The following is a 14,375-nucleotide window of genomic DNA, read 5'->3' on the forward strand; positions in this document are numbered from 1 at the left end:
CACCACTTTCTCCTATCTCTTCCCTCACAATCCCTCTTCCCTTTTCCTTCTCCATTTCCTCATATGCTAGGGATTGGAGTTTTAGTTTGTGATGAGGCTTTTGCTGCCCAGATCCATGTGGATCTTGGTTTTGTTTTGTTTTGTTTGTTTGTTTTTTTTTTCTGTTTCTGGTTGCAGGCAGAGGTGGCGGCGCCCACATTGGTGGGGTAGTAGCGATTGCTATGCTGATTTGTAGTTGATGTTGAAGCAGCCACCGCAAAACATCATTATTGCTATAATTTAGTTGTCGCTTTTGGTCCACATACACATGGTTTTGGCTCTAGTTCAGAGTTTGGAGTTACAATCATGGAAGTTGTCGGTTTGTGTGGGTTGGGGTTTAGCCGGTGCTGTATTAAGGATTTAGCCGGTATGTTATTATGGGTCTTTTCGGTTGCTGGAGAGGATGTGGAGCGGTGGTTGACAGGACCCGACCCAATTTTCACTTTGGAATTCGAGCCAAGTCCTGTGCGTGTCCGACACCTGGCAATGTCGGGCACAAATGACCTTTTTACTCTTCTTGTCTCAAATTCTTTTTAACTTCCCTTAGACTTCTGCCGAAATTTCGGCAGAATCTCCCCTGTATTTTGACTAATCCCAAAAATTTTCACCTGTTAAACAACCCATAAATTCACACCAACTGCCAGAATATTCCAAATAACAGATCTCCACTCCAGTTTTCCAACTTCAACTATATATATCAGAGCATTTTCTAAGTTTCAGGGTTTCAACTACAAAACTTTACCTTACGTGGTGATGCGGAGGATTTGAATGGCTCGGTGGTGGATCCCGCATATTTCTATGGCCTGGGGGCGAAAAACAGGTTGAAAATGTGAGTGGACCAAATATAAGATTTATGAAAACAGTTAAAAATCATAATAACCCCCATAGTAAAAATAACTGATAAGTAAGGCTAAAGTTCACCTGTGTTTAATATAAGGTATTCATCCGAATATATATATAATCGTATGCATGTAGCTTCGTAAAACTGAACAATTATATGAAGATATAAAATGCGCAAATATCAAAGAAACTGGTTTGAAATAGCTGAAAACCATAACTGAATAAAAGAGCTTAAAATCCTTGAAAAAATACCACCTATTTGTACCCCTGTCATATCCGTCAATTCCCCTGGCAGGTCTCGGGCGCCACGCAGTCTACCCGAGCCGCAAACTGGCAGAATCAGGGGACTATGATCAGCCTGATCCTGCCGGCAGATTCCTCGAGGACACCAAGTCAGCTCGAGTCGCTCTGGCAGGATGCAGGGGACCGTAGTCAGCCTGATCCGCAATCCTGGCAGGTCTCGGGGACACAGAGTCAGCCGAGCCGCAATCCTGGCAGGTCTCGGGACACCAAGTCTGCCGAGCCGCAAATCCTGGCACTCACGGTCCGAGCGTCCCCGAAACTCGTGAGGCAAAGTCAAGTGCACTGACTGAACTATAATCAGACTGGATGTCCGTAGACATCGGTCCGACTCTGGGTAATCACCATAAAGAAAATGGGTACAAGGTGGGTTTAAAATAGATTCCTTTAGAAAATCCGATTAAAACTGAAATCTCAAATTGTGCTGCTGTCTCATCTGATTTCAACCTCAAACTCTGTTTTTATGACTTTTAAATAAGCAGCACATATTTATAAAACTGTTACTGTACTGATCAAGTTCAGAACCGTAATAAAACTTACTCAAGATCAAATAAAGAAACTTATTCAAATAAATTCATTTCTAAAAACTTATTTATATAAAATCAATATAAACTCATTTATAAAACTTATTTATATAAAAGCACATCAATCATTCATAAAATCTGATTTATGAAAGAAGGTCCACTCACAGATGGTCCGAGCTACTTCGATCCCTCGAAGATCTCTTTTATAATTCTGTCGGGCTCCTGGTGCCTGATTATCCCGAAAGATTAAGTTAGTAAACTGCTGAATAAAAAGAATTTCAACTAAACACCCTGCCCCCGGCTCCTAGAAATACGCGCATCTCAATCCAACTACTCCTATGCCCACAATAGCCTTTTTCAATGCTTGGAACAGTTTTGGGAGGTTCGACGTTCAGCTTAAGCGATAAGCCTGTCAGGTCGGCCGACCCGAGACCCGTGGGGTCCACGGTGTCCGATGGCCAATCTGATCATCCCTGAAGGTTTCTCATACAGCGGGAACCATGTTCTGCGAATTTGGTCCGAATCGGACGGTCGGATTGACCAAAATCGCGTTATCGCTTAAAACCCTAACCCTAGCCCCAGGGTTCGCGATTCCGGAGTATCCGGGACTCCGATTCGCAATCCGTTGAATCCTACACGATCCTGACATCGTGTAGACCGACATATCCAAAATTCAGCGCGATCCAACGATTACACGACACTGCACCCACGGATCGCGCGATATGGAAAATCCGTTCGGGGCTCAAACGGACTCCGAATCGAGATCCGCGAAATCCCACGCGCTCGTGACGACACGAGGGTCACAAATCTACACAGAATTACATCAGTACCCTCGCCCACGGGCTCCAGTACGCGCGGACAGCTTTGGGTGTCCAAAGCGATTTCGGGTGGCCGAAAAATCTCGGAACCAAGACTCCAAACTCCTACCCTAGGTAAAAAACCCCATTTGGAGTCACTTTTGTTCTTGGGCCACCCCCAAAAAGTGACCGGAAACAGTAGTTTCGAAGGGCCGAAGTTCGGCCAAATTTTCAAGTTCAAAATCAAACCCCTTAGAGCTAAAATGGATCGCAGCCCATATACCCATCAGCTAGAGTATGAAACATAGCTGAGAAACCATACCTTACTCGATCGATTTGGTGGCGAAACGAAGGAGAATTTCGAGCTGGAAGTTTGGGTAGCTTCGGACGAACCTCCGTCGGAAAACACGATTTTCCGGCCAGCTCAGGGCTGCCCCAGGGTTGAGGTCGGTTGGAGAAGGTAGGGGACTCGATGGCGGTTCCAACGCCACCGGTCCCGTCGCTATTGGAGCTCGGAGGCGGCGCCAGCACCTTCTGGAAGTCGGTGGCCCGTTTCGCGCAGAGTCTGGGTTTATATAGATGCAACTTCGAAATATTTACGGTTATGCCACTGAGACTCTTTTGACCATAACTTTTTCGTTACAACTCCGATTCGGGCCCACTCCGTGTCTACGGACTCCTTTCGCCGTGCTCTACGCAATGGCGCAAGTGAAATTCCCAAATTCTTTCTCGATCAAAAAGTCAAATTTTCCCCCATTATTAATGCAAGGGCAAAATGGTCTTTTCACTAAAAGATATTTTCCTTACTTTTTAGATATTTTCTTTCTTTTTAGATATTTTGTTTTGGGTTCTTACAGTGGTCCTGTTGCTTTGTTTGTTTTAGTCTATTATTACTATTTAGGAGTTTGTTTTATTTTATTTTAATTCTCAAAAAATCTTTGGGAGTTTGTTGTGTTTTGTAGGGCTGGGCATGGTACGGTACGATATTAAGCTCATCCCGATACCGATATTGGAAATTGGAACCGGTATGATACAGTATGAGATTATAATTTGCCAAAGTTGGTACTGTATCATACCAGAGATGATCGGCTCCGGTGTGAAACGGTACCATTTCGGGTTCACTCTATGTGGTTTCGCGCTCACTTCGTCAGCTGCTTATGTTTTTATTATTATTTTATTATTAATTATAAATATAGAAAAAAGTAAAGGATGTTCTCTAGGAATGTGTGTTTTATGAAAAAGGCGGAGTAATAAAGTTTTGGTTTATAATTAAATAAACTGTATTTGACAGTTAAGCACAATGGCACATGTAGTAATTTTAGGGTTGTTGGATGTCCTTTTGGTAAAATTAGGTGGCTTTGGTTTTATATTAATTAAGCAAAATTAATTATCTTTCTTTCAAATTAGTTAAGTTTTTTATGGGTTAAAACTAAAGAGCCCTAAATATTAATTAACTAAAAAAAAAAATTGTGGGTGGGATCACTGGGATGGGGTCTGTGGAGGTGTGCTTTGGTGGACTGAGTATTAATATTGAACTATAAAATATCAAGTCGCTAGGACTATAGCCCATGTTAACATGGACATAGGTCCGTCCCTACTGCAACTTCGAATTTACTTATGTATCTATATTCTTTTATCCCTTATAGGCAGCTCCACTGGCTTGTGAGCCTCATGTGGATTATCAAGATTTAGTCTGCATCTAGAGCAAACGATAATGAAGAGAGAATGATGCTTTTGCATAACTATATATATATATATATATATATACAGTTAAAAATATAAATTTACTAGGGTTTAGGGTTTAGGTCCATGTGACGAATATGGAACATGTGGACCTTTTGGGGTTTGCAAAGCTTCTGAATCTCCAATCTGCAGGTGTTTGAAAGGGTTTGTACCAAAGTCACATGAAGAGTGGAGCAAAGGAAACTGGACACGGGGGTGTGTGAGGAAAACCAATTTGTTGTGTGAGAGTAACACAAGTCAGTTGCTTCGAGAGGAAAAGAAGATGGGTTTTGGAAGATGGAAAGTGTAAACCTACCAGCTTCACATGAGTATATTTCGACTTTGGGAGCAAATAGTTGCTCTTGCCTGGCTAATACGCATGTTAACAATATAGGGTGTTTGGTCTGGTCCAAAGACTTTATTGATATTCAGGAGTATTCCTCTGGTGGAGTAGATCTTTTTATTAGCCTAGCACACGCGGAATTAGGTAAGTGATAAACTCTATTGCAGTAAAAAGACTATTTAGTAGCTCAGGGCAAGGCATAGCAGTGTTCAAGAATGAGATGCTGTTGATTTCCAAACTCCAACATAAAAATCTTGTTAGGATCATGGGCTGCTCTGTCCAGGATGATGAGAAGTTACTAATTTACGAGTTCATGCCAAACAGAAGCTTGGATACTCTTGTATTCAATTAGTTTCATTGCTCTTTGTTACATAGTGATGGTCAATTTTTTCATTGTGAAGTGCATGGGATTGGGATGTATCAATGACATTACTGTTATATCTTGAATTCCAGTGACAGGAGGAGCAGTGCTTGATTGGGGTCGACGCTTCAAGATTATTCAGGGTATTGCTAGAGGGGTTCTTTATCTCCACCATGATTCCTGTTCGAAGGTAATACATAGAGATTTGAAGGTCAGTAACATTCTCTTGGATGAGAACATGAACCCAAAAATTTCAGATTTTGGATTAGCACGTATCGTTCAAGGCACACAGAGTCTAGCAAATACTCACAAGGTTGTGGGAACAATATAATCTCTTTCTTTTCCAATTCTCGGAAATCTTCTCAAATTTTTTTTTTGTGGTTGGAATAGATGCTTTATTAAAATAATAAGCACCATAAGATTGTATATAAGATAACACTGAAAATAGCCAATACTATCCAAAACCAAAACATGAGATGCGTGATTTTTTTTTTTAAAACGTGCATACACACCATTAGAACTTAACTGACAACTTGCAAATGTCTACTTAAAACAAAAATAAGAAGAACACAACTACACAAAACTAAGTGCTTATTAGAAAACTTAAAAAACAAACTGAAACAAGACAACAACTAAAAAGACCATGCTAAAAAGAAAGCAAAACAACAAGTAAACCATAAAAAGAAACAAAAGCCTACTAAAACCAAGCTGCAGAAAAAACGAAGAAAACTAAAGACACAAAACCCACAAATCCACAAAACAAGAAAAATAAACACAATGACACAATAAAAGGAAAACAAAAGTAACAAAGAAAACACCAAGATGATCATTCTAAATGTAACAACATAACATGGCCAGCAAGGCAAAATTTATCTGGTGTTGTAGTAACCCTCAAACCATAAGAAACTACTCCAAACTTACCTGTTAACGTTGAAAACACCCAATAAAATCATTACTAACTGCTCCCAACTTTTTAACTACAATGCTTGTAGAGGATCAAATGAACCGCCAAAAACTGCTCCCAATTTTGGAACTGCCAAGGCTTGTATAGGGGCAAAAACCATGCAACAGAAAGGGAGGCTCCCAAAAGGAGGCCACAACAAAGCAACTCTAACAATAAAATATGAAGAAATGTGGAGAACAAAATCCCATACCACTAATGGAAGAGGAACCAATTAGATGACGTATGATCATCGACAATCACAAGCAACAGAAATATCGTACGTAAAGAACATTCATGCGAAAATTGAACTTTTAGATGTTATGCTGCCCAAACAAGGACTTAGGGCGGACCAATAATATCCTCTTACGAAACTGTGAAACAAGAGCAAGAAATAAGAAACACAATTGTGAAATCAAAACCAAATGAAAAGGAATAATACGTTCATGGTCAATGACCAAAGCAAACACATGATAGAGTGGTCGCAGATAATTTCTCCTCAATTTTCCATCAAAGACAATTCCCACGGGAGGCACCACACTAGCAATCATGGCGATATGCAAATCGCAGATCTACATGTCAGTGTGGCGAAGACAGAGAAATATAGAAAACAGAGAGTAAGAGAAACTGAGAAACTGAAAAACTGAAACAGCACTTCGATTCATCTCTGTATATTGACGTTCTTAATCAGAGTTTCGATACTAAAACCCAAAACCAAAAGGTGGAATAGTTCAGCGGTTGGTGGAATTGGTTTAGGCAATGGGTGGTTCCCGAGAGGATAAGTCTGTGTCGAAACTTTTCTGGGTTATCTGTTGTTGTTCGGAAATCTTCTTTCAAAGTTAAATCCTTGAACATACTGTCACTCATATTGTTAATATTACTGAATAAATGGCCTAGGCGGTCTAGGCTATCGCTAGAGTCTAGAAAAAAAAAAAAAAAAGCCATTTTGGAATCTCCAAGGTCAGGGACGAGATGATGATGGTGCTAGGCGGGGGCTAGGCAGTCTAGGCGGTTGCTAGGCGGTCTCTAGGCGGTCTAGGCAGTCGCTAGCGTCTGGAAAAAAAAGAAGCCATTTTGGACTCCAAGATCACGGACGAGATGAAGGTGGTGCTATTAGAGAGCGCGACAGAGAGAGAGAGATGAGGATTGAAGAAGAGAAGTCGCCGGTTGTGTCTGAGCGAGAGAGATGGGCTAGAAGACGGCTGGTGTTAGAGTTAGGGTTTGAGAAGGAAAATTGCATTTATATGCGATATTCAATTCATCAGCTAATTGTAATGTAAACTTCTGAATTAAAAAATAAATAAAGAATTGTATTAATTGTAATAACGTGGAAGTACAACCTCAATTTCTAAACATAATATAGTCTTCTCTTTTTCTCTTTGTATTTGTGCGTTCAAAACCGAAACCTAAGCTAGCTGGTGTAGTTGTAGTGAAGGAGGTACTAGAAGCCACAACTTGGGCGACCACAACAGTGATGTCGTCGATCTTGCCTCCCACGTGCTCCACCCCAGCCTTCTCAGCCTCCATCTGCAAAGGGCTAACGCTGTACTTGTCCAACAAGTTAAACAGTGCTAGGCTGGCTATGGCGGAAGCCAACTCCTCATAATCCCGACTGCTTCCTCTATACGCCACAAGAACATCCTCAATCTTACTCGAAAACATGTTCCCAAGCACTGTAAAGAAACTGTTATTTCATATATTTGTACAATTATACAATTCTGAATGTATATATAGCAACATGTATAGGAGATGAACCTACAGTCCCCTTGTATCTAGATCCTACGAATCAGTGGTTAACTAGAATAGGAATGTTAAATTGTAGCTGTCAATCTTTTATACTAGTCCACGCACACAATCTAGCCCAAATAAACTAAAAAACACAAATGAACAGTAAGAAAAGAGAACTAGCCAACAAAAGGTTAAAAAATAAAGTTAGAAGCACAAAAGCTGGAAACAAAATAAAAGAACAGTGCGTACACACCATGAGAACTTAACCGACAACCTGCAAATGTCTACTTAAAACAAAAATAAGAAGAACACAACTACACAAAACTGAGTGTAGAAGAACCTTACTAGAAAACTTAAAAAAACAAACTGAAACAAGACAACAACTAAAAAGACCATGCTAAAACGAAAGCAAAACAACAAGTAACCATAAAAAGAAACAAAAGCCTACTAAAACCAAGCTGCACAAAAAACAAAGAAAACTAAAGACACAAAAACCACAAATCCACAAAACAAGAAAAATAAACACAATGACACAACAAAAGGAAAACAAAAGTAACAAAGATAACACCAGGATGATCGTTCTAAATGTAACAACATAACATGGCCAACAAGGCAAAACTTATCTGGTGTTGTAGTAACCATCAAACTACAAGAAACTACTCCAAACTTATCTGTTAACGTTGAAAACACCCAATAAAACCGTTAGTAACTGCTCCCAACTTTGGAACTGCAATGCTTGTAGAGGATCAAATGAACCTCCAAAAACTGCTCCCAACTTTGGAACTGCCAAGGCTTGTATAGGGGCAAAAACCATGCAACAGAAAGGGAGGCTCCGAAAAGGAGGCCACAACAAAGCAACTATAACAGTAAAATAAGAAGAAAGGTGCAGAACAAAATCTCATACCACTAATGGAAGAGGAACCAATTAGATGATGTATGATCATCGACAATCACAAGCAGCAAAAATATCGTAATATAATACGTTAATGGTCAATGACCAAAGCAAACATGATAGAGTGGTCGCAGACAATTTCTCCTCAATTTTCCATCAAAGACAATTCCCACAGGAGCCATCACGCTTAGCGCGATAATGGCGATCTGCAAACCGCAGATCTACATGTGAGTGGCGATCCGACTGTGCCGGAGACGGAGAAACATAGAAAACAGAGGGTAAGAGAAACTGAGACATAGAAAACAGAGGGTAAGAGAAACTGAGAAACTGAAATAGCACTTCGATTCATCTCGGTATATTGACGTTCTTAATCAAAGTTGCGATACCAAAACCCAAAACCAAAAGGTGGAATAGTTCTGTAGTTTGTGGAATTGGGAAGGCAATGGGTGGTTCCCGAGAGGATAAGTCTGTGTCAAAACTTCGCTTGGTTATCTATTGTTGTTCGGAAATCTTCTTTAAAAGTTAAATCCTTGAACACACTGTCACTCATATTGTTAATATTACTATATAAATGGCCTAGGCGGGCGCTAGGCGGGCCAGGCTGGCTAGGCGGGGGCTAGGCGGGCTAGGAGGGGGCTAGGCAGTCTAGGCGGTTGATAGGCGGTCGCTAGGCAGTCTAGGAGGTCTAGGCAGGCACTAGCGCCTAGAAAAAAAAAAAAAAAAAAAGCCATTTTGGAATCTCTAAGTTCAGGGACGAGATGACGATGGTGCTATGAGAGAGAGAGAGAGAGAGAGAGAGAGAGAGATGAGGATTGAAGAAGAAGAGAGGTCGCCGGTTATGTCTGAGTAAGAGAGAGGGGCTAGAAGACGGCTCGTGTTAGAGTTAGGGTTTGAGAAGGAAAATTGCATTTATATGCGATATTCAATTCATCAGCTAATTGTAATTATGTAAACTTTTGGATTTTAAAAAAATAAAGATTTGTATTAATTGTAATAACGTGGAAAGTACAACCTCAATTTCTAAACCTAATACGGTCTTCTCTTTTTCTTTTTGTATCTGTGCGTTCAAATCCGAAACCTAAGCTAGCTGGTGTAGTGAAGGAGCTAGAAGCCACAGCTTGGGGGACAACAACAGTGATGTCGTCGATCTTGCCTCCTGCGTGCTCCAGTCCAGCCTTCTGAGCCTCCATTTGAAAAGGGCTAACGCTGTACTTGTCCAACGAGTTAAACAGCGCCAGGTTGGCTATGGCGGAAGCCAACTCCTCACAATCCCGACCGCTTCCTCTATACGCCACAAGAACATCCTCAATCTCACTCGGAAACATGTTGTCCAACAACCCATCTGTCCCAAGCACTATGATATCCCCCGGGACTGCCTCCATCACAAACTCTAGAGCCGCCTTGGGACGGTCGTAGCCGACGTAGTTCCCCAACTGGTACGGACAGTTAAACATGCGCTGCTGAGGTGGAGACTTGTACAAACACCTACTGTCCCTGAATAACCAGGACCGCCAGGAATTTTCGGAAAGGGCCGGGACCCGTCGTGATCCGACATCATCCCGATCGGGCCCACTAAATTAAAAATTAGAGACTCTTCACAAAAATTTGGCGAGAGTTGCAGTTAAAACAATATAATAACCCCACCATGTAAAAATAATGCTCAAGACATGCAGGTTCACAATTCAATAAATAATTACCCAAAACTTAATTCATTAAAAACATTTCAGAAAATACCAGTTACCTCCTTTAAAAAGAATCCCCACTCTCTCAAACTTACCACTCCTTTCAAACCACTAACCTCCTTACCCACTCAACCATACATACCCGTATAAAGATACTTGTATAAATAAATATATATATATATATAAATAGCTATACGATATACTCAGCACACCACCTAGGTACCGGGAAAACAATCCAACTGGGGGATCGTTTAACTAGTCCGCAGGATTTCTAGGTGCTATCCTGCGTCTAGGGATGAGCGGTCCAACCGGGGAACGAAACTCCAAAGCTCCCACACCGGAACATCCAACGCCATGTGTAGCTTCCAAACTATGTCCTACGCGCGCAGACTGGGTCATCACACACCGGAACATCCAACGCCATGGTGATGACCCTAAACTCTATAATAAGTCTTTCCACATGCCGGAACATCCAACGCCGCATATGGAAAGTGTCTCACACACCGGAACATCCAACGCCGCGAGTGAGACTAGTAACTAGGGAAGGTACTTACGTAGTGTAATCACCCGACTTCTCTCTAAACCACACTCTTCCACAACAACCTCCAACTCCCCCAATATCTCATCTATAGTGAATATATAAATATACCTCCCCAATATCCACACAAAGACACTCTCAAAACCCAAGAATGCCAAACTCGATATATATATATATATATATATTCAGAAACTACACGACCAACAAAAATCATTTCATGAATATAATATATATATTCCATAAACCATTAAAACATTATGCAGAAACTTTCATCAATTAAAACCATGCATATGATTAAAACAAAGTCCACTCACAGATAATCCCACGCTGCCTGACCACATGAGGGTCCTGCCTGCTGAGTACGTGCAGTCGAAACACCTATTTCGAGATACGAACCGTTAATTGGTATAAAAATCACGTCTAAGCGGAAATTACCAATTAAATGATTAAATCCCCAAATTCCCCATACGTGCACAGTGAAGGAGGTATCCTAAGGTCCGATTACAGGTTTAGGAATCGTTCACAATTTTTTTACGGTTATCGCTAACCCGCAAACTTTGCATTTTTGAATCGGAACATCCGGGGTTCCGATTCATAATCCGTGAAGTCCCATACGGTCCTAGGAATTCCTAGAACAACATATTTTACTTCGAGAAAGATCTAACGGTCGAAACCTATCGAACCCGGATAACGCACAATATGCGAAAATCCGTTCGATAGTCAAACGACATCCGAATTGAGATCCGCGAATTCCTACACGCTCGTGACAACCTAAGGATCTCATCGGGTTAATTAGCAGCCTCACCAGACTCGCCCACGCGCCGCCACACGCGCCGGCAGCGAGTGGGTGTGTAGAGTAATTTCCGGCGACGGAAAAACTCCACACCCGAGCTCACCCTTCCTACCCTAGATTCTACTCGAGGTCAGGATCACTTTCTTCAACTACGGGGAGGCCCAATTCGGGCGGCAACTGGCCGGAATTTCAGTTTGAAATTCGGCCCAAACCCTAGGTTTTCTAATCGGTTTTTCTACACTCACAATCGATCCAAACCTATACCAACATCAGCTAGAACTCGTAAAAAGGAGGAGAAACCATACCTCAATCACCGGGTTTGGGCGGCGGAGGCGGCGGCGCGACGGTGGAACAGTTCCGGCTCGAACCAGTCGAGCTCACGGCCGGAGATCGTGGTTTCCGACGGGGAAAACGGGCAGGTCTTGGTCGGGCAGACGAGGCGAGTCGAACGGGACCGGTCTCGGGTCCTGCCGTGGCCGGAGCTGCGCGAACCGAGGAGAGAGAGAGTTGACGTCGGGGAGAGAGAGAGACTGAGGAGAGAGAGAGTGTCGCGCGAGAGAGAGAGAGAGCTGAGGTGAAAATCTGATTTTTACCAAACTTTTCGAAATAATTACAAGTTTGCCACTGGAAGTGTTTTGCCCGTAACTTTTTCGTTACAACTCCGATTCAAGCCTACCGCCTGTCTACGAATTCGTCTCGGTACCACCTACCCAAAAATACCATCCATGGTCCCAAAATCCTTCCGAAGAAGAAAGTGACCAATTTACCCCTACCCCAAGGGTAAATTCGTAATTTTAATTAAATCGATTAAAATAAACAATTAAATTTGGAGTCGGGGTGTTACAATCTACCCCCCTTATAAAAATTTCGTCCCCGAAATTCACATACCTGTTAACGGAAAAGGTAAGGGTACTTGGCCCTCATTTGTGCCTCCGGTTCCCATGTAGCTTCTTCCACTGTTTGACTTCTCCACAGAACCTTCACTACTGGAATAGATCTAGAGCGCAATATTTGTTCTTTCCTATCCAGGATTTGCACAGGCTGCTCTTCATATGACAAATCTTCTTCTAACTCCACAGGTTGATGTTCCAAAATATGAGAAGGGTCGGACATATACTTCCGAAGCATAGATACATGAAATACATCATGCACTCGAGAGAGTTCTGCAGGTAATGCAAGTCTATAAGCAACCGGTCCAATGCGTTCAATAATCTCATAGGGTCCAATATAACGAGGGCTTAACTTCCCACGTTTTTCGAATCTCATCACACCCTTCCAAGGAGATAACTTCAGAAACACCCAATCCCCAACTTCAAACTCAAGATCTTTGGACCTATTATCTGCATAGCTCTTCTATCGGTCTTGTGCGATCTTCAACTTCTCTTTGATCATCTTCACCTTTTCGGTTGTTGCTCGGATACTGTCCACTTTTTCCAACTTCTTATCTCCCACTTCACTCCAACAAATAGGAGTCCTACATTGTCTCCCATATAATGCCTCATAAGGAGCCATCCTTATACTCGCCTGATAACTGTTGTTGTACGCAAATTCTACCAAGGCAAGGTGAGTATCCCATGAATCTTTCATTTGCAGCACACATGACCTCAACATATCCTCCAAAGTCTGAATAGTTCTTTCTTATTGTCCATCAGTTTGTGGGTGAAAAGCTGTGCTGAACTGCAACCTAGTACCCATGGCTTCCTGCAAACACTTCCAGAATCGGGAAGTGAATCGGGCATCCCTGTCCGATACAATGGACACAGGTGCTCCATGTAACCTCACAATCTCATCCACAAAAAGTTTTGCCAACCTCGTTAAAGAATAAGTTTCCTTGATGGGTAAGAAATGGGCTGACTTGGTGAGTCTATCCACTATCACCCAAATTCCATCATGTCCCTTAGAAGTACGTGGAAGCTTGAAAACAAAATCCATGGTAATGCGTTCCCACTTCCATTCAGGAATTGGAAGTGGTTGCATAAGCCCTGAAGGTTTCTGTCGTTCAGCTTTCACTTGTTGACAAATCAAACATCTACTTACATACTTGGCAATGTCTCCCTTCATATGCGGCCATGAGTAATATTCCCGTAGGGTTCGATACATCTTGGTACTTCCGGGATGCATAGTGTAAGTGGAACAGTGAGCTTCCTCCAGGATTTCTCTTTTCAGATAATCATTCTTAGGTACACAGATGCGAGTTCCTGTTACCAACGCCCCATCTCCCCTTATTGCATAATCTTTCCGTGAACCATTTTCTACTTCTCCCCTTATTCTACAAAGTGTTGGGTCTTCTAACTGGGCTACAATTATTCGCTCCACCAAAATAGGTCTCACATGCAAACTAGCAAGTAGTCCACCCTGTTGTGTCATTTCCAACTCCACACCATCCTTCCGTAGTTCCACCAATAACGGAAGATATGCTGTTCTCAAATGAGTCAAACTTCCAGTAGTCTTCCTACTTAATGCATCTGCAACCACATTAGCTCGGCCTGGATGATACTCAATCGTGCAGTCGTAATCCTTTATCAATTCCAACCAACGCCGTTGTCTCATATTAAGCTCCCTTTGAGTGAAAAAGTACTTGAGGCTTTTATGATCAGTGAAAATCTGACACGTCTCACCATACAAATAATGTCGCCATATCTTGAGAGCGAACACTACTGCGGCAAGTTCTAAATCATGAACCGGATAATTCTGCTCATGTTTCTTGAGTTGCCTCGAGGCATAAGCAATCACCCGATCATGTTGCATCAGAACACATCCCAAACCTTGCAAAGATGCATCACTATAAATCACAAAGTTTCCTGCATTATCCGGGAGAGCCAAGATAGGTGCGGTGGTTAATCGCTTCTTTAATTCCTGAAAACTCTGTTCACATT

General features: G+C 41.9%; 1 protein-coding gene across 1 annotated transcript; it reads left to right on the plus strand.

Moving 5' to 3' along the window:
- The first annotated feature begins 4,320 nt into the window (after positions 1-4,320).
- Positions 4,321-5,257, plus strand: LOC117625322 (G-type lectin S-receptor-like serine/threonine-protein kinase At1g11330). Its single transcript, XM_034356899.1, has 3 exons — positions 4,321-4,375; positions 4,617-4,709; positions 5,019-5,257. The coding sequence occupies exons 1-3, from the start codon at positions 4,321-4,323 to the stop codon at positions 5,255-5,257; spliced, it is 387 nt and encodes a 128-aa protein (XP_034212790.1).
- The last annotated feature ends 9,118 nt before the right edge of the window (positions 5,258-14,375 follow it).

Source organism: Prunus dulcis, chromosome 4, assembly GCF_902201215.1.
Source record: "Prunus dulcis chromosome 4, ALMONDv2, whole genome shotgun sequence".
In the NCBI taxonomy this organism is placed as follows: domain Eukaryota; kingdom Viridiplantae; phylum Streptophyta; class Magnoliopsida; order Rosales; family Rosaceae; genus Prunus; species Prunus dulcis.